Source organism: Oncorhynchus kisutch, unplaced genomic scaffold (assembly GCF_002021735.2).
Source record: "Oncorhynchus kisutch isolate 150728-3 unplaced genomic scaffold, Okis_V2 scaffold3964, whole genome shotgun sequence".
NCBI lineage: Eukaryota > Metazoa > Chordata > Actinopteri > Salmoniformes > Salmonidae > Oncorhynchus > Oncorhynchus kisutch.
The window spans coordinates 28009-50000 of record NW_022265909.1 but is presented as its reverse complement, the minus strand read 5'-3'; the positions used below and the strand labels follow the sequence as shown (position 1 = coordinate 50000).

General features: G+C 43.5%; 1 protein-coding gene across 1 annotated transcript in view; it reads right to left on the bottom strand.

The window, feature by feature from the left end:
- Window positions 1-21992, bottom strand: part of LOC109886404 (probable E3 ubiquitin-protein ligase HERC1) — a 206773-nt gene that overhangs the window by 165358 nt on the left and 19423 nt on the right. Inside the window, exons 7-16 of the mRNA XM_031821355.1 lie at window positions 21546-21642; window positions 14487-14630; window positions 14109-14236; window positions 10493-10637; window positions 9649-9820; window positions 8609-8743; window positions 7858-8023; window positions 7126-7251; window positions 5901-6110; window positions 3037-3189 (exon numbers count right to left, since the gene is read on the bottom strand). Coding sequence (XP_031677215.1) covers window positions 3037-3189; window positions 5901-6110; window positions 7126-7251; window positions 7858-8023; window positions 8609-8743; window positions 9649-9820; window positions 10493-10637; window positions 14109-14236; window positions 14487-14630; window positions 21546-21642 — 1476 coding nt within the window. The remainder of the gene's footprint in view (window positions 1-3036; window positions 3190-5900; window positions 6111-7125; window positions 7252-7857; window positions 8024-8608; window positions 8744-9648; window positions 9821-10492; window positions 10638-14108; window positions 14237-14486; window positions 14631-21545; window positions 21643-21992) is intronic.

Here is a 21992-nt window from a genome sequence, read left to right as displayed (position 1 = left end):
AATGTTACTAACTAACTATTACTACTACTAGAGTTCTGGAGGTAATATAGACCAGGACAATGTTACTAACTATTACTACTGGAGGTATTATAGACCAGGACAATGTTACTAACTATTACTACTGGAGGTATTATAGACCAGGACAATGTTACTAACTATTACTAGAGTTCTGGAGGTATTATAGACCAGGACAATGTTACTAACTAACTATTACTAGAGTTCTGGAGGTATTATAGACCAGGACAATGTTACTAACTAACTATTACTACTACTAGAGTTCTGGAGGTAATATAGACCAGGACAATGTTACTAACTAACTATTACTACTGGAGGTATTATAGACCAGGACAATGTTACTAACTAACTATTACTACTACTAGAGTTCTGGAGGTAATATAGACCAGGACAATGTTACTAACTATTACTACTGGAGGTATTATAGACCAGGACAATGTTACTAACTATTACTACTACTAGAGTTCTGGAGGTAATATAGACCAGGACAATGTTACTAACTAACTATTACTACTACTAGAGTTCTGGAGGTAATATAGACCAGGACAATGTTACTAACTATTACTACTGGAGGTATTATAGACCAGGACAATGTTACTAACTAACTATTACTACTACTAGAGTTCTGGAGGTAATATAGACCAGGACAATGTTACTAACTATTACTACTGGAGGTATTATAGACCAGGACAATGTTACTAACTATTACTACTGGAGGTATTATAGACCAGGACAATGTTACTAACTATTACTAGAGTTCTGGAGGTATTATAGACCAGGACAATGTTACTAACTAACTATTACTAGAGTTCTGGAGGTATTATAGACCAGGACAATGTTACTAACTAACTATTACTACTACTAGAGTTCTGGAGGTAATATAGACCAGGACAATGTTACTAACTAACTATTACTACTGGAGGTATTATAGACCAGGACAATGTTACTAACTAACTATTACTACTACTAGAGTTCTGGAGGTATTATAGACCAGGACAATGTTACTAACTAACTATTACTACTACTGGAGGTATTATAGACCAGGACAATGTTATTTACTAACTATTACTACTACTAGAGTTCTGGAGGTAATATAGACCAGGACAATGTTACTAACTAACTATTACTACTACTAGAGTTCTGGAGGTAATATAGACCAGGACAATGTTACTAACTAACTATTACTACTACTAGAGTTCTGGAGGTAATATAGACCAGGACAATGTTACTAACTAACTATTACTACTGGAGGTATTATAGACCAGGACAATGTTACTAACTAACTATTACTACTGGAGGTATTATAGACCAGGACAATGTTACTAACTAACTATTACTACTACTGGAGGTATTATAGACCAGGACAATGTTACTAACTAACTATTACTACTACTAGAGTTCTGGAGGTATTATAGACCAGGACAATGTTACTAACTAACTATTACTACTGGAGGTATTATAGACCAGGACAATGTTACTAACTAACTATTACTACTACTAGAGTTCTGGAGGTAATATAGACCAGGACAATGTTACTAACTAACTATTACTACTACTAGAGTTGTGGAGGTATTATAGACCAGGACAATGTTACTAACTAACTATTACTACTGGAGGTATTATAGACCAGGACAATGTTACTAACTAACTATTACTACTGGAGGTATTATAGACCAGGACAATGTTACTAACTAACTATTACTACTGGAGGTATTATAGACCAGGACAATGTTACTAACTAACTATTACTACTACTAGAGTTCTGGAGGTAATATAGACCAGGACAATGTTACTAACTAACTATTACTACTACTAGAGTTCTGGAGGTATTATAGACCAGGACAATGTTACTAACTATTACTACTACTGGAGGTATTATAGACCAGGACAATGTTACTAACTAACTATTACTACTACTGGAGGTATTATAGACCAGGACAATGTTACTAACTAACTATTACTACTGGAGGTATTATAGACCAGGACAATGTTACTAACTAACTATTACTACTACTAGAGTTCTGGAGGTAATATAGACCAGGACAATGTTACTAACTAACTATTACTACTGGAGGTATTATAGACCAGGACAATGTTACTAACTAACTATTACTACTACTAGAGTTCTGGAGGTAATATAGACCAGGACAATGTTACTAACTATTACTACTGGAGGTATTATAGACCAGGACAATGTTACTAACTATTACTACTACTAGAGTTCTGGAGGTAATATAGACCAGGACAATGTTACTAACTAACTATTACTACTACTAGAGTTCTGGAGGTAATATAGACCAGGACAATGTTACTAACTATTACTACTGGAGGTATTATAGACCAGGACAATGTTACTAACTATTACTACTACTAGAGTTCTGGAGGTAATATAGACCAGGACAATGTTACTAACTAACTATTACTACTGGAGGTATTATAGACCAGGACAATGTTACTAACTAACTATTACTACTACTAGAGTTGTGGACACAAACATATGACAGAGACCGTCATAAACAGGGAACCATCTTTCATTCATTAATAAAAACTCTAATCTGTTGCATAAAAGGTCTGCTTTGTCTTCAGCTCTGTGAACGGGATTGTGATGGTCACAGTATAAAATATCTGAGACAATGTGTGTGTGTGTGTGTGTGTGTATGCATGCCCAGTGTGTGTGTGTGTGTGTGTGTGTGTGTGTGTGTGTGTGTGTGTGTGTGTGTGTGTGTGTGTGTGTGTGTGTGCATGCCCAGTGTGTGTGCATGCCCAGTGTGTGTGTGTGTGTGTGTGTGTGTGCGTGTATGCATGCCCAGTGTGTGTGTGTGTGCGTGTGTGTGTATGCATGCCCAGTGTGTGTGTGTGTGTGTGTATGCATGCCCAGTGTGTGTGTGTGTGCATGTGTATGCATGCCCAGTGTGTGTGTGTGTGTATGCATGCCCAGTGTGTGTGTGTGTATGCATGCCCAGTGTGTGTGTGTGTGTGTGTGTGTGTGTGTGTATGCATGCCCAGTTGGTGTGTGCGTACCTCAGTAACACAGTTGATGTGGCAGTATGCCAGCAGTTGTTTCTGTAGGGAGCAGAGCAGCTCGTGGAGATGGGCCGGCTGACTGCTGTCTGATGAAGACGTTCCCTGGAGCAGCTTGTCACTGTTCTTCTCTAGTTCCCCAAAGGCTTGGTCCTGCACACACACACACACACACACACACACACACACACACACAATGAATATCCAGGCAACAGACTAGTGATGATCTGCTACTTAATACCACCCAGGAGATAAACTAACAGAGTAACAGCCACATCTACCACCCAGGAGATAAACTAGATAAACTAGCAGAGTAACAGCTACATCTACCACCCAGGAGATAAACTAGATAAACTAGCAGAGTAACAGCCACATCTACCACCCAGGAGATAAACTAGCAGGGTAACAGCTACATCTACCACCCAGGAGATAAACTAACAGAGTAACAGCCACATCTACCACCCAGGAGATAAACTAGCAGAGTAACAGCTACATCTACCACCCAGGAGATAAACTAGCAGGGTAACAGCTACATCTACCACCCAGGAGATAAACTAGCAGGGTAACAGCTACATCTACCACCCAGGAGATAAACTAGCAGGGTAACAGCTACATCTACCACCCAGGAGAAAGACTCCCAGAGTAACAGCTACATCTACCACCCAGGAGATAAACTAGCAGAGTAACAGCTACATCTACCACCCAGGAGATAAACTAGCAGGGTAACAGCTACATCTACCACCCAGGAGATAAACTAGCAGAGTAACAGCCACATCTACCACCCAGGAGATAAACTAGCAGGGTAACAGCCACATCTACCACCCAGGAGATAAACTAGCAGGGTAACAGCTACATCTACCACCCAGGAGATAAACTAGCAGGGTAACAGCCACATCTACCACCCAGGAGATAAACTAGCAGGGTAACAGCCACATCTACCACCCAGGAGATAAACTAGCAGAGTAACAGCCACATCTACCACCCAGGAGATAAACTAGCAGGGTAACAGCTACATCTACCACCCAGGAGATAAACTAGCAGAGTAACAGCTACATCTACCACCCAGGAGATAAACTAGCAGAGTAACAGCTACATCTACCACCCAGGAGATAAACTAGCAGGGTAACAGCTACATCTACCACCCAGGAGATAAACTAGCAGGGTAACAGCTACATCTACCACCCAGGAGAAAGACTCCCAGAGTAACAGCTACATCTACCACCCAGGAGATAAACTAGCAGAGTAACAGCTACATCTACCACCCAGGAGATAAACTAGCAGGGTAACAGCTACATCTACCACCCAGGAGAAAGACTCCCAGAGTAACAGCTACATCTACCACCCAGGAGATAAACTAGCAGAGTAACAGCTACATCTACCACCCAGGAGATAAACTAGCAGGGTAACAGCTACATCTACCACCCAGGAGATAAACTAGCAGGGTAACAGCTACATCTACCACCCAGGAGATAAACTAGCAGGGTAACAGCTACATCTACCACCCAGGAGAAAGACTCCCAGAGTAACAGCTACATCTACCACCCAGGAGATAAACTAGCAGAGTAACAGCTACATCTACCACCCAGGAGATAAACTAGCAGGGTAACAGCTACATCTACCACCCAGGAGATAAACTAGCAGAGTAACAGCCACATCTACCACCCAGGAGATAAACTAGCAGGGTAACAGCTACATCTACCACCCAGGAGATAAACTAGCAGAGTAACAGCCACATCTACCACCCAGGAGATAAACTAGCAGGGTAACAGCTACATCTACCACCCAGGAGAAAGACTCCCAGAGTAACAGCTACATCTACCACCCAGGAGATAAACTAGCAGGGTAACAGCTACATCTACCACCCAGGAGAAAGACTCCCAGAGTAACAGCTACATCTACCACCCAGCAGATAAACTAGATAAACTAGATAAACTAGCAGAGTAACAGCTACATCTACCACCCAGGAGAAAGACTCCCAGAGTAACAGCTACATCTACCACCCAGGAGATAAACTAGCAGAGTAACAGCTACATCTACCACCCAGGAGATAAACTAGCAGGGTAACAGCCACATCTACCACCCAGGAGATAAACTAGCAGGGTAACAGCTACATCTACCACCCAGGAGATAAACTAGATAAACTAACATCTACATCTACCACCCAGGAGATAAACTAGCAGAGTAACAGCTACATCTACCACCCAGGAGATAAACTAGCAGAGTAACAGCTACATCTACCACCCAGGAGATAAACTAGCAGGGTAACAGCCACATCTACCACCCAGGAGATAAACTAGCAGGGTAACAGCTACATCTACCACCCAGGAGATAAACTAGATAAACTAACAGCTACATCTACCACCCAGGAGATAAACTAGCAGAGTAACAGCTACATCTACCACCCAGGAGATAAACTAGATAAACTAGCAGAGTAACAGCTACATCTACCACCCAGGAGATAAACTAACAGCTACATCTACCACCCAGGAGATAAACTAGCAGAGTAACAGCCACATCTACCACCCAGGAGATAAACTAGCAGAGTAACAGCTACATCTACCACCCAGTAGATAAACTAGCAGCTACATCTACCACCCAGGAGATAAACTAGCAGAGTAACAGCCACATCTACCACCCAGTAGATAAACTTATTTCTGGTTTGTTTCACAAAAAATATTCAGTATTTTCAAAGTGGTAGGCATGTTGTGTAAATCAAATGATACAACCCCCCCCCCCAAAATCTATTTTAATTCCAGGTTATAAGGCAACAAAATAGGAAAAATGCCAAAGGGGGTGAATACTTTCGCAAGCCACTGTAAGACAGAATGATCTGGAACAACTAGGCTGCCTCTCTCTCTCCTCACCGTGTAGAAGCCCAGGTTCCTGAGCAGGGTCTTCATTAGGATCTCAGCCAGGTGTGTGTCAGGGTTGGTGCCGGGGGCTCCGTAGGAGGGGTCCAGGCCGCAGGAGGAGGCCAGGGCCTCGGGGGCCTCGGGGGGACAGCTGAACCCCAGGAGAGATGCTACGTGGGTGTGGTCCTGGAGCGAAGTCAGAATGATGTCCAGTTGCATCCTCTGGAAAACACAGGGTCAAGGGTCAGAGGTCAGGGGTCAGAGGCAGGGACAGGATGCAGCTGAAGAGAGATACACAGAAGTCAGCTATCTATCTATGGCAGCATTTTGACTTGGGACCGTTTGCACTTCGTAATATTTTGACATTTCTTTGTATATTTTAATCCAAGAAGATGCTGATTCATGATTTTGACAGGCTGAGAAAAGCTTCCTGCCCGTCTGTCCCGACTCCCGACACGTTCATCACTATGAGACAGCTGGAGATTCTATTTGAATATTGAAACAATATTGCAAATGTCAGAGTGACAGACAGGAAGGTTTATACAAAATCTCCACTGTTGAAAACTAAACGTTAGTCTAAAAGACATGTGAGATAATGTCTAGATGCTTTTTATAGCGGAGATCAAGTTTATAAATTGCCTGGCTGGGCTGATGAGACAGTGGATTGCGAAGTCAAATGGAATCGAGTAAAAAGGCATTTTAACGTCATTGATTTATCCGGGGGCAACTTGTGGAATAGACACCGGCTGGAATGCGGTTTTAACCAATCAGCATTCAGGACTAGACCCACCTGTTGTATAAAATAGCATTAAGGCACCTTGGGGGTTTGTGGTATACGGTCAATATACCACGGCTAAGGGCTGTATCCAGGCACTCCGTGTTGCGTCATGGCTAAGAACAGCACATAGCCGTGCTATATTGACCATATACCACATTCCCTCGGGCCTTATTGCTTAAATAGAACTAGGGCCTTATTGACTAAATAGAACTAGGGCCTTATTGCTTAAATAGAACTAGGGCCTTATTGACTAAATAGAACTAGGGCCTTATTGCTTAAATAGAACTAGGGCCTTATTGACTAAATAGAACTAGGGCCTTATTGACTAAATAGAACTAGGGCCTTATTGACTAAATAGAACTAGGGCCGTATTGACTAAATAGAACTAGGGCCTTATTGATATGGTCACAGGTAAATGGCGTTGTTCAGACCAACGTGCAATACATCTATGTACTATACCTGTCCTTTGGACAGACTCTCCCATCTGTCAGGTCCCTGGGGCAGCAGGGAGTGGAGAAGCTCCATTCTCTCTCTCAGAGGAGGTAACAGCATAGTGGCCCCCACAGACAGAGTCTCAATCACAGCCTAGAGAAAACACGGAGATGGGTCAACACAACAGAGACACAGTGCTAGAGACTGACAACACAGTGTTAGCGTATCAAACACAGCCTGGTTACACAGAGATGTCCCACAGTGTTTCAAACACAGTCTGGCATAAACAACAACAGCACCACACAATGAGAGGAGACAACAGCTTGACTATCGATCTCAATCCCAGCCTGACAACCAAAACACACAATGAGAGGAGACAACAGCTTGACTATCGATCTCAATCCCAGCCTGACAACCAAAACACACAATGAGAGGAGACAACAGCTTGACTATCGATCTCAATCCCAGCCTGACAACCAAAACACAGCGACACTGGGTTTGGCTCAGGGACAAAACCCCAACGGGTCAGGGACCTGGCAAATAGTCAAATTCAGACCAGTCAGTCAACAGATTGTGCCTTGTTGCTTCACATATCCAGAGTCCATATTGTCATCTCTAGTCTGAAAGGTAATGTTGTCCTTAGAGATGTAGTGTTTTGAGGGTTTATAGTTAAATCTATATTGTTACCATTCGGGCTGTATACAGACCCCCTTCAAAGGAACAGCTGATCTAGTGGTTACTGTGTGAACCGGTGTTCACCTCTTGGATCTCATCAGGAACAGAGGAATCCATCAGTCTGAAGAGAAGGTTCCGGAGGGGGCGGGCCTGTCGGCCTAGGATACTGGTGGCCACTCCCCCGGCCAGAGCCAAAGCCAGGTGATTGGACAGCAGTCGAAGGCAGAGTTTCAGGAAGTTGTGATGCTCCCTGTAATGAAGTGGTGCGTCAGAGTGTTATAATACTGTGTTGATAAAGACAGAAGACGAAGCCCAGCAGAAAGGCATTGCAACGGTTTTCATTGATTGTAGCATCAGTAAAATGCTACAGAATGTACAGTTGAAGTCGGAAGTTTACATACACCTTAGCCAAATACATTTAAAAACTCAGTTTTTCACAATTCCTGACATTTAATCCTAGTAAAAAATCTGTGTTTAAGGTCAGTTAGAATCACCACTTTATTTTCAGAATGTGAAATGTCAGAATAATAGTAGAGAGAATGATTTATTTCAGCTTTTATTTCTTTCATCACATTCCCAGTGGGGTCAGAAGTTTACACACACTCAAACCTTATTGTGTTTTTCGTGGTCTTACGGGACTGTTAATGCCTCAGATGAATAGTCAGCGTGGTGGAGGTTGCTGTCATTTCACTTCTTCAGGACGGAATGTTTAGAATGAATGGAACCCCACTGAACACATTGTATCCATGACACGGTTCCAATGATTTTATTCCTGTCTTTACAGTGAGCTCCCTGTAGGGTTCCCTCTAGGGGTGCCTGCAGTACTAGTACCTACCTGGAGGAGGGGAAGGGGAGGGGTGGCATCTCGCTGTTGATGCCGTCGCAGTAGCGCTCTAGGAAGGAACGCAGGTGAGAGAAGGTGCTTTCTTCCAGGTCCACACAGTAGGGTCTGTGCCACGCTACCACCTGTCTGTCGACCAATTACAACACAACAATATTATCATCTCATAGGGTCTGTGCCACGCTACCACCTGTCTGTCGACCAATTAAAACACAACAATATTATCATCTCATAGGGTCTGTGCCACGCTACCACCTGTCTGTCGACCAATTAAAACACAACAATATTATCATCTCATAGGGTCTGTGCCACGCTACCACCTGTCTGTCGACCAATTAAAACACAACAATAGTATCATCTCATAGGGTCTGTGTGTCCGTGTGAACAGTGTGTGTGTGTGTGTGTGTGTGTACAGTAGGAACAGTCCCCACTGTCCTCCTGGAGGTCTGAAGTCCAGGGTTGTGGTGCAGCAGACTCAGTGTTCCACATAGAAGCACCATGGATAGAGATGGGACTGGGATGGGGGGGGCCTGGAATGGGGGGTTGGGACTGGGATGGGGGGGGCCTGGAATGGGGGGTTGGGACTGGAATGGGGGGGACTGGGATGGGGCGGTGGGACTGGGATGGGGGGGTGGGACTGGGATGGGGGCAGACCTCAGAAGACCATGCTTCTGTACCTGTCCCTGGGCAGAGTGGTCCATGCCAGGCTGTGTGTTCAACATGCTATATTTCTATACTGACCTGTCCCTGGGCATCATGTCTCTTCTAAATGCTATATTTCTATACTGACATGTCTCTGAGCATCGTGTCTCTTCTAAATGCTATATTTCTATACTGACCTGTCCCTGGGCATCATGTCTCTTCTAAATGCTATATTTCTATGCGTTCCGGTAGCAGGACCAACCTGTCTCTGGGCACCGTGTCTCTTCTACATGCTATATTTCTATGCGTTCCGGTAGCAGGACCAACCTGTCCCTGGGCACCGTGTCTCTTCTACATGCTATATTTCTATGCGTTCCGGTAGCAGGACCAACCTGTCCCTGGGCAGAGCGGTCCATGCCAGGCTGTGGGAGGTACCAGCTGAGATCTGTTGGATGACCACACCGTCCAGACCAACCACCTTCTTCGGCTTGGTGATGGGACCAGTAGAGTTACCCTGGCCACACTGACCCATGGAGTTGTTACCCCAAGCATACACCTCATTGTCTAGGTGGAGGAGAGACAGAGAGATGAGAGGAAAAATAGACATCAAGTTGATTTAATCATCCAATCATGGGAACATTTTGGGATGTTACAATGTGGTTTAAAATGTGGTGCGAGATTAAGAAGTGAGATGAAGAAGAGAGATGAAGAAGAGAGATGAAGAAGAGAGATGAAGAAGAGAGATGAAGAAGAGAGATGACTCTCTCTACTACCTTCTACCTCCGTCTCTCTCTTTCAGCACTCTCTCTACTACCTTCTACCTCCGTCTCTCTCTTTCAGCACTCTCTCTACTACCTTCTACCTCCGTCTCTCTCTTTCAGCACTCTCTCTACTACCTTCTACCTATGTCTCTCTCTTTCAGCACTCTCTCTACTACCTTCTACCTATGTCTCTCTCTTTCAGCACTCTCTCTACTACCTTCTACCTCCGTCTCTCTCTTTCAGCACTCTCTCTACTACCTTCTACCTCTGTCTCTCTCTTTCAGCACTCTCTCTACTACCTTCTACCTCTGTCTCTCTCTTTCAGCACTCTCTCTACTACCTTCTACCTCTGTCTCTCTCTTTCAGCACTCTCTCTACTACCTTCTACCTCTGTCTCACTCTAACCAATAAAAACGCAAAACACTTACATCATAGATTTAAAATAATCATCTTTTTTTTTTAAGGGTTGTTTTACCGTGTGAGAGAGCTAGACAGTGGCTGTCTCCTATGGAGAGGTCCACCACCCTGGTCGCTGTCAACTCCTCAATCAGCTTGGGTCTCAGTGCAGTGGCTTCAGAGGAGCCACAGCCCAGGCAGGCCCCGCAGCCCCAGGCATACACCTGGAACACAGGACAACACAGGACCAGTTACTACAACACAGGACAACACAGGACCAGTTACTACAACACAGGACAACACAGGGCCAGTTACTACAACACAGGCCCCGCAGCCCCAGGCATACACCTGGAACACAGGACAACACAGGACCAGTTAGTACAACACAGGCCCCGCAGCCCCAGGCATACACCTGGAACACAGGACAACACAGGGCCAGTTACTACAACACAGGACAACACAGGACCAGTTACTACAACACAGGCCCCGCAGCCCCAGGCATACACCTGGAACACAGGACAACACAGGACCAGTTACTACAACACAGGACAACACAGGACCAGTTACTACAACACAGGACAACACAGGGCCAGTTACTACAACACAGGCCCCGCAGCCCCAGGCATACACCTGGAACACAGGACAACACAGGACCAGTTACTACAACACAGGACAACACAGGACCAGTTACTACAACACAGGACAACACAGGACTAGTTACTACAACACAGGACAACACAGGACCAGTTACTACAACACAGGACAACACAGGACCAGTTACTACAACACAGGACAACACAGGGCCAGTTACTAGAACACAGGACCAGTTACTACAACACAGGACAACACAGGACCAGTTACTACAACACAGGACAACACAGGGCCAGTTACTACAACACAGGACAACACAGGACCAGTTACTACAACACAGGACCAGTTACTAGAACACAGGACAACACAGAACCAGTTACTACAACACAGGACAACACAGGGCCAGTTACTACAACACAGGACAACACAGGACAACACAGGGCCAGTTACTAGAACACAGGACCAGTTACTACAACACAGGACAACACAGAACCAGTTACTAGAACCAGTCACTAGAACACAGGGCATAGAACCAGTCACTAGAACCAGTCACTAGAACACAGGACAACACAGGGCCAGTTACTACAACACAGGACATAGAACCAGTCATTAGAACACAGGATATAGGACCAGTCACTAGAACACAGGACATAGAACCAGTCACTAGAACACAGGACATAGAACCAGTCACTAGAACACAGGACATAGAACCAGTCACTAGAACACAGGACATAGAACCAGTCACTAGAACACAGGACATAGAACCAGTCACTAGAAACCAGGACATAGAACAAGTCACTAGAACACAGGATATAGAACCAGTCACTAGAACACAGGATATAGAACCAGTCACTAGAACACAGGACATAGAACCAGTCACTAGAACACAGGACATAGAACCAGTCACTAAAACACAGGACATAGAACCAGTCACTAGAACACAGGACATAGAACCAGTCACTAGAACACAGGACATAGAACCAGTCACTAGAACACAGGACATAGAACCAGTCACTAGAACACAGGACATAGAACCAGTCACTAGAAACCAGGACATAGAACAAGTCACTAGAACACAGGATATAGAACCAGTCACTAGAACACAGGATATAGAACCAGTCACTAGAACACAGGACATAGAACCAGTCACTAGAACACAGGATATAGAACCAGTCACTAGAACACAGGATATAGAACCAGTCACTAGAACACAGGACATAGAACCAGTCACTAGAACACAGGACATAGAACCAGTCACTAGAACACAGGACATAGAACCAGTCACTAGAACACAGGACATAGAACCAGTCACTAGAACACAGGACATAGAACCAGTCACTAGAACACAGGACATAGAACCAGTCACTAGAACACAGGACATAGAACCAGTCACTAGAACACAGGACATAGAACCAGTCACTAGAACACAGGACATAGAACCAGTCACTAAAACCAGTCAGGATTAAAGGGTCTGCATATTAAAAGTAGCCTGGTCCCAGATCTGTTTATAGGAGTCTTGCCAACTCCTATGGTTATTTCCATGTCAAATATACCTGGAACCAGGCCATATAAAAGACATCGCAACAGGAAGTTACTTGCAGACACTATCGATAGAACAACGAGACAGATATTTCACTGCCTGTATAAATGTGATGCAGCTGCTTGGCGTTTCCACTCACTATGGTAGTGACAGGAAGACCACTGGCTGGCAGTGGGAGAACACGGAACAACATGGATTTTGGCAGACATTCTGCTCATTAAACAGTTCTGTTCCAAAAACTAAAATCTGTTATGAACAGAGTGGAATTAAGTTTTGTAGACTTTACCCTTTGGAAAAGGTTTTTTAATTTTTTAAATTGCGTTGTGTAGAAGGACTGAAAGGCAGGGAGGTGTTCGCTAAAGGTAAATAATTATGCAGATGCATGCTAGAATGAGCCAATAGAATCTCCCTATCTCGTGATTGGCTCTGCCCACCTCCTTGCTTGTTCTGCCCACTATGACTCGTTTGTTCCCATTGGAAAAGACAGGCTGTGGTCTATCTTGGTTAAGTTGTAAAACTCTTTGATAGTATTGTCAGTTGGACTAAAGGGAACTGTATATGAAACATCTACAAACATGTTGTGATAAATACTTATTTTAACATCCTGGTTAACAGTAACACAATGAGCAACACAATGTGAATAACAGGAGTTGTGTCTCTTTCTTACTATAACCAGACTCAGAGTACCAGAGATCATTGCTACAGGACATATAATATAGTGTAAGTGAAAACAGCAACACTCCACACAACCAGGGACAGATTATATCAACAAAACAGTCTTCTGTTTATTCACAAACAAAAATAATTCCTTGAATCGACTAGCAGAATTCCAAGATCAAACCCAAGCCACAGCCAGTGTTTTTATGCCCAAGGCATCGTCTGTCGTTGTTGCTGTTGTTGTGACCCATCCCTGTGCAATACACTTCATTTAACCAGGATACCGTCCCTCCCTTGAAGTTAAAAAATAACTATTTTACAAGAGACAAGTGAAGTTATAGCATGTAGAAGAGACATGATGCCCAGGGACATGTCAGTATAGAAATATAGCATGTAGAACACACAGTCTGGCATGGGACCGCTCTGCCCAGGGACATGTCAGTATAGAAATATAGCATGTAGAACACACAGCCTGGCATGGGACCGCTCTGCCCAGGGACATGTCAGTATAGAAATATAGCATGTAGAACACACAGCCTGGCATGGGACCGCTCTGCCCAGGGACATGTCAGTATAGAAATATAGCATGTAGAACACACAGCCTGGCATGGGACCGCTCTGCCCAGGGACATGTCAGTATAGAAATATAGCATGTAGAACACACAGCCTGGCATGGGACCGCTCTGCCCAGGGACATGTCAGTATAGAAATATAGCATTTAGAACACACAGCCTGGCATGGGACCGCTCTGCCCAGGGACATGTCAGTATAGAAATATAGCATGTAGAACACACAGCCTGGCATGGAACCGCTCTGCCTAGGGACAGGTACAGATGTTCCAGATTCCTCCCTCCCGTTTCTAAAGGGTAAAACAGTCAGTAAACAGTCAGTAAACAGTCAGTCGTACCTGTCCAGTGGAGGTCAGGGCCAGGGAGGACTGGCTTCCAGCACACACGTTCCTTATGAACATCCCCTGCAAGGCCTCCACTACTTTGGGTTTATAGACACGGTTTGTATCTCCATGCCCCAGTTTCCCTGCAGGATAGACAAATTACACATTTAGAGACATTTAGAAACATATTGCCAATCGTATCATTTATGTAAAACCAATTCTTCAATATGAAGACAGAATTACACAATAAACTATATTTATTGATTTATATATTGTCTTTTATATTTCCATATATATGTCGACATTTATAGATATAGTGATAGTTTCCACATAATGACGCTGATATAAAAACATCCGATGGATTCCAGCCTTGCGTCCTGAGCCTTCACCCACCATTGTCTCCCCCTCCGAAGGACCACACGGTGCGGCCATCTTTTGACAAAGCTATGGTGTGAGAACTCCCACAAGACACCTCTCCTACGTTGCTGATGTCTTTGACCAGAGTAGGAATGTTTCTGCTGTTGCTGTCTCCGTGACCTGCACACCAAAACACAGAGAGGAGAGATATGTCAAGACACCAGACAGGGGGAGAAATATATTATCAACCAGACAGTGGAGAAATATATTATCAACATATCAACCAGACAGGGGAGAAATATATTATCGACCAGACAGGGGGAGAAATATATTATCAACCAGACAGGGGAGAAATATATTATCAACCAGACAGTAGAGAAATATATTATCAACCAGGTACTAGAGAAATATATTATCAACATATCAACCAGACAGTGGAGAAATATATTACCACCAGACAGTGGAGAAATATATTATCAACCAGAAAGTGGAGAAATATATTATCAACCAGACAGTAGAGAAATATATTATCAACAAGACAGTGGAGAAATATATTATCAACCAGACAGTAGAGAAATATATTATCAACAAGACAGTGGAGAAATATCTTATCAACAAGACAGTGGAGAAATATATTATCAACCAGACAGTAGAGAAATATATTATCAACAAGACAGTGGAGAAATATATTATCAACAAGACAGTGGAGAAATATATTATCAACCAGACAGTGGAGAAATATATTATCAACCAGACAGTAGAGAAATATATTATCAACATATCAACCAGACTGTAGAGAAATATATTATCAACCAGACAGCAGAGAAATATATTATCAACCAGACAGCAGAGAAATATATTATCAACCAGACAGCAGAGAAATATATTATCAACCAGACAGAAGAGAAATATGCCCGCTGCACACATATAGCCTATAGATAATCTGTCAGAAACAGATTGGAAAACTAGATACAATACAACACGGACAGACTGACTAGTTACAACACAGAACAGACTAGATACAACACGGACAGACTGACTAGTTACAACAAGGACAGACTGACTAGTTACAACACAGAACAGACTGACTAGCTACAACACGGACAGACTGACTAGTTACAACACAGAACAGACTAGATACAACACGGACAGACTGACTAGCTACAACACGGACAGACTGACTAGCTACAACACGGACAGACTGACTAGATACAACACGGACAGACTGACTAGTTACAACACGGACAGACTGACTAGCTACAACACGGACAGACTGACTAGATACAACACGGACAGACTGACTAGTTACAACACGGACAGACTGACTAGATACAACACGGACAGACTGACTAGTTACAACACGGACAGACTGACTAGTTACAACACAGACAGACTGACTAGTTACAACACAGACAGACTAGATACAACACGGACAGACTGACTAGCTACAACACAGACAGACTGACTAGTTACAACACGGAAAGACTGACTAGCTGGGGTGTGGAGAAGCAGGCTATCGCTTGACCTGAGGGTGCGGGTAGGGTTATGGAGGGAGAGCAGTTATTTGAGACAAGGAATACACTGGAATGTCAGCGGGAGGTTTTTGATTTCAATCCGGAATGAGACAGGGACCGCAGAGATGCAAGGATGGTGGCAGTTCTGGATGTATTGGAGGGATGCAGATGAAGAGTGTTGTAGTTCTTCAGGAGACTCCTGCCAGTGATCCAGATGAAGAGTGTTGTAGTTTTTCAGGAGACTCCTGCCAGGGATCCAGATGAAGAGTGTTGTAGTTCTTCAGGAGACTCCTACCAGGGATCCAGATGAAGAGAGTTGTAGTTCTTCAGGAGACTCCTGCCAGGGATCCAGATGAAGAGTGTTGTAGTTTTTCAGGAGACTCCTGCCAGGCATCCAGATGAAGAGTTGTAGTTGTTCAGGAGACTCCTGCCAGGAATCCAGATGAAGAGTTGTAGTTCTTCAGGAGCCTCCTACCAGGGATCCAGATGAAGACGGTGTTGCAGTAGTTCAGCATTGAGGAGATAAAGACATGGACGAGCTTCTCGACAGCGTCAAACGCTGTGCTCAAGTCCAGGAGGATCAGGAGACAGGGAGAGCCAGGTCGTTGGTGACCCTGAGTAGGGCCGTTTCAGTGCTGTGGGCTGGTCGGAAACCTGGCTGGAACTGTTCATATAGGTTGTTCATATTGAGAAGGTCCTGGAGCTGCTCATATAGGTTGTTCATATTGAGAAGGTCCTGGAGCTGTACAGAAACCCCTTTTTTCCAACACCTTGGAGAGAAACGGGTGGTTGGATATTGACCTGTAAAATTGGCCAGCAGCAGAGTGACATGATGGAGAGTTAATGTGGATTTTGAAATCTCTTATAATCACAATGTTGGTTGCGGTGGCGCAGAGTGAAGGAAGAGTTAGGCTTCAGAGACTGATAAATTAGAAGCACAGTCATGGAGTAGACGGGGCTCATTCAGGCCTGAGTATACCACAGGATAATGCCAGGTTTCAGTTAGGAAGAGGATGTCAAGCTTCTCGTGGTCGTGCAGGAGGAGGGATTTATTAGTGAGAGACAGGGCATTAAATAGTTCCATGCTGATAGGCAGGGGAGATGTTGGAATAGGAGCTGCATCAAGTGTCTGTAGAGGTCTCAGGGCACTAAAATCCACTCTGCATTTTCCTGATTTCCCTTGTGTGCAGAGGTCTTATGGCGTTTCAACTGCCTGAGAAGCATCCTGCAGACCTGGTCCTGTATCATCCATCTCCACTGGGCTCAGACCTGGTCCTGTATCATCCATCTCCACTGGGCTCAGACCTGGTCCTGTATCATCCATCTCCACTGGGATCAGACCTGGTCCTGTATCATCCCTCTCCACTGGGTTCAGACCTGAACCTGTATCATCCATCTCCACTGGGATCAGACCTGGTCCTGTATCATCCATCTCCACTGGGATCAGACCTGGTCCTGTATCATCCATCTCCACTGGGATCAGTCCTGGTCCTGTATCATCCATCTCCACTGGGATCAGACCTGGTCCTGTATCATCCATCTCCACTGGGATCAGACCTGGTCCTGTATCATCCATCTCCACTGGGCTCAGATCTGGTCCTGTATCATCCATCCTCACTGGGATCAGACCTGGTCCTGTATCATCCATCTCCACTGGGATCACACCTGGTCCTGTATCATCCATCTCCACTGGGATCAGACCTGGTCCTGTATCATCCATCTCTACTGGGATCAGACCTGGTCCTGTATCATCCATCTCCCCTGGGCTCAGACCTTAATCATCCATCTCCACTGGGATCAGACCTGGTCCTGTATCATCCATCTCCCCTGGGCTCAGACCTTAATCATCCATCTCCACTGGGATCAGACCTGGTCCTGTATCATCCATCTCCACTGGGCTCAGACCTTAATCATCCATCTCCACTGGGATCAGACCTGGTCCTGTATCATCCATCACCACTGGGATCAGACCTGGTCCTGTATCATCCATCTCCACTGGGATCAGACCTGGTCCTGTATCATCCATGATGCCACTAGGCGCCATGGCAACCATGGAACGGGTTGGGATGTGTCATTGAAAATGATGATTACGTACGGGTTGGGATGAGTCATTGAAAATTATGATTACGTACGGGTTGGAAAAAGTCATTGAAAGTCCTTCAATTTGACTTGCCAATGTCTGTATGAACCCTGTATAGGCGACATCGCTCAGCCCCGCAAATGAAAGATTAAAAAAAATCGACTGCCACTAAAATTATGCATCGCATCATTCCTGTCAGATGAAACCCGGGCCCGTATCTTTGTTGTTGTTGGGTGTTGTTTTAACATTCGGGGCCAGTAGCTTCCAATTGGCACTGGGTCCGGTGTGCCACTGGCAAACTGACCTGTATGTGGAGCTCTGCTGTGTGCGTAAGGCCTACATGTCTACCACTTTGTGTAGCCGTTAGCGATGCTAATGATAGCCTAACCATTTTCAGGTAGATGGAAAGGCAATTAAACGCTAACTACAAAGTAGCTAATGGCTACAGAATCAGGGTTAATTGCATCAATCCAGTTGCCATTTGTTTTTGAAAACACTGCTAGTCCTTCTCCCTGCTTTCTGTTGTTGTTGTTGTTGTTGTATCAAGTTTCATTTTTTAAAATGTTTTTATTCTGCCCTCTAGAGGACTTCACAGAAAAGAACACAAGGCATTTTGAAAATCTGTAATAAAACACACTTCATTTTCACGGTCTCTTTTCTCCGCTGTTACAGTACATTTATCCAAATCAATGTAAGAACACAAACATGCTAATGTATCAGATGGTTAGTAATTATTAGCCTGGTTCTGTATTGAATTACAGGCATATTAAGGGACACAAGCCAGTTCATTATCAATGATCAATTATTTTATTTAAAAAAACATTGGTGCGACCAAATCATGTGCTGGTTCCACCAACTGAACTAGTTAGTAGCACCAGTACCACCAACTGAACTAGTTAGTAGCACCAGTATCACCAACTGAACTAGTTAGTAGCACCAGTACCACCAACTGAACTAGTTAATAGCACCAGTTCCACCCACTGAACTAGTTAGTAGCAACAGTTCCACCAACTGAACTAGTTAGTAGCACCAGTACCACCAACTGAACTAGTTAGTAGCACCAGTACCACCAACTGAACTAGTTAGTAGCACCAGTTCCACCAACTGAAATAGTTAGTAGCACCAGTACCACCAACTGAACTAGTTAGTAGCACCAGTACCACCAACTGAACTAGTTAGTAGCACCAGTACCACCAACTGAACTAGTTAGTAGCATCAGTTCCACCAACTAAACTAGTTAGTAGCACCAGTTCCACCAACTGAACTAGTTAGTAGCACCAGTACCACCAACTGAACTAGTTAGTAGCACCAGTACCACCAACTGAACTAGTTAGTAGCACCAGTTCCACCAACTGAAATAGTTAGTAGCACCAGTACCACCAACTGAACTAGTTAGTAGCACCAGTACCACCAACTGAACTAGTTAGTAGCACCAGTACCACCAACTGAACTAGTTAGTAGCACCAGTACCACCAACTGAACTAGTTAGTAGCATCAGTTCCACCAACTAAACTAGTTAGTAGCACCAGTTCCACCAACTGAACTAGTTAGTAGCACCAGTACCACCAACTGAACTAGTTAGTAGCACCAGTACCACCAACTGAACTAGTTAGTAGCACCAGTACCACCAACTGAACTAGTTAGTAGCACCAGTACCACCAACTGAACTAGTTAGTAGCACCAGTACCACCAACTGAACTAGTTAGTAGCACCAGTACCACCAACTGAACTAGTTAGTAGCACCAGTACCACCAACTGAACTAGTTAGTAGCACCAGTACCACCAGCTGAACTAGTTAGTAGCACCAGTACCACCAACTGAACTAGTTAGTAGCACCAGTACCACCAACTGAACTAGTTAGTAGCACCAGTTCCACCAACTGAAATAGTTAGTAGCACCAGTACCACCAACTGAACTAGTTAGTAGCACCAGTACCACCAACTGAACTAGTTAGTAGCACCAGTACCACCAACTGAACTAGTTAGTAGCACCAGTACCACCAACTGAACTAGTTAGTAGCATCAGTTCCACCAACTAAACTAGTTAGTAGCACCAGTTCCACCAACTGAACTAGTTAGTAGCACCAGTACCACCAACTGAACTAGTTAGTAGCACCAGTACCACCAACTGAACTAGTTAGTAGCACCAGTACCACCAACTGAACTAGTTAGTAGCACCAGTACCACCAACTGAACTAGTTAGTAGCACCAGTACCACCAACTGAACTAGTTAGTAGCACCAGTACCACCAACTGAACTAGTTAGTAGCACCAGTACCACCAGCTGAACTAGTTAGTAGCACCAGTACCACCAACTGAACTAGTTAGTAGCACCAGTTCCACCAACTGAACTAGTTAGTAGCACCAGTACCACCAACTGAACTAGTTAGTAGCACCAGTTTGTTAGTGTAGAACCCTGCCCTCGAGCAGTAAAACAATAAGATTCAGTGTTAATGTTAAGAATGGTAATGTTCAGAGGTAATAATGTTCAGAGGTAATAATGTTCAGAGGTAATAATGTTCAGAGGTAATAATGTTCAGAGGTAATAATGTTCAGAGGTAATAATGTTCAGAGGTAATAATACTCAGTGTTAATAATGTTCAGTACTGATAATGTTCAGAGTGCTGATAATGTTTAGTGTTAATAATGTTTAGTGTTAATAATGTTTAGTGTTAATAATGTTCAGTGCTGATAATGTTCAGAGTGCTGATAATGTTTAGTGTTAATAATGTTTAGTGTTAATAATGTTCAGTGTTAATAATGTTTAGTGTTAATAATGTTCAGTGTTAATAATGTTCAGTGTTAATAATGTTCAGTGCTGATAATGTTCAGAGTGCTGATAATGTTTAGTGTTAATAATGTTTAGTGTTAATAATGTTTAGTGTTAATAATGTTCAGAGTGCTGATAATGTTCAGTGTTAATAATGTTCAGTGTTAATAATGTTTAGTGTTAATAATGTTCAGTGTTAATAATGTTCAGTGTTAATAATGTTCAGTGCTGATAATGTTCAGAGTGCTGATAATGTTCAGTGTTAATAATGTTCAGTGTTAATAATGTTCAGTGTTAATAATGTTCAGTGTTAATAATGTTCAGTGCTGATAATGTTCAGAGTGCTGATAATGTTTAGTGTTAATAATGTTCAGTGTTAATAATGTTCAGTGTTAATAATGTTCAGGGGTAATAATGTTCAGAGTGCTGATAATGTTCAGAGTGCTGATCATGTTCAGTGTTAATAATGTTCAGAGTTAATAATGTTCAGAGTGCTGATAATGTTCAGAGTGCTGATAATGTTCAAAGTGCTGATAATGTTCAGAGTTAATAATGTTCAGAGTGCTGATAATGTTCAGAGTGCTGATCATGTTCAGTGTTAATAATGTTCAGTGCTGATAATGTTCAGAGTGCTGATAATGTTTAGTGTTAATAATGTTCAGAGTGATAATGTTTAGTGTTAATAATGTTCAGTGTTGATAATGTTCAGGGTGCTGATAATGCTAATATTTACCTAATCTCCCGAAGTCTCCTTCACCCCACGTGTAGAGCTCTCCATCCTCACTGACCGCTGCACTGTGTCGGTAGCCCGCTGACACACACACCACCACCTGGCCCAACAACATTCAGCATTGAGACACGACACACTAAAACATACTCGTTTAATGAAATGACACATTAATATACCATGGCATTGTTGAAAACCCGTTTCTGATTGGCTCGGAAGGGCTTTTCTAGAGCATGCATTATGTATCCTATAATACCCGGGATAATTAAATGACTATAGTTCATTCTTAGATGTTTCGGCTGCTTTTGAAAGCAAAAGTGGAAATATTGGCTGTGTTGAATTAAGATTTTCATAATAGCAAACTAGGACTGGTGGCTCGGTTAGCTAAGCTAACCAGTCTGTTTGGTTACCGAGGCAACTACTGTAAACTTGCCCCACTGTTTCAAAGTGTGT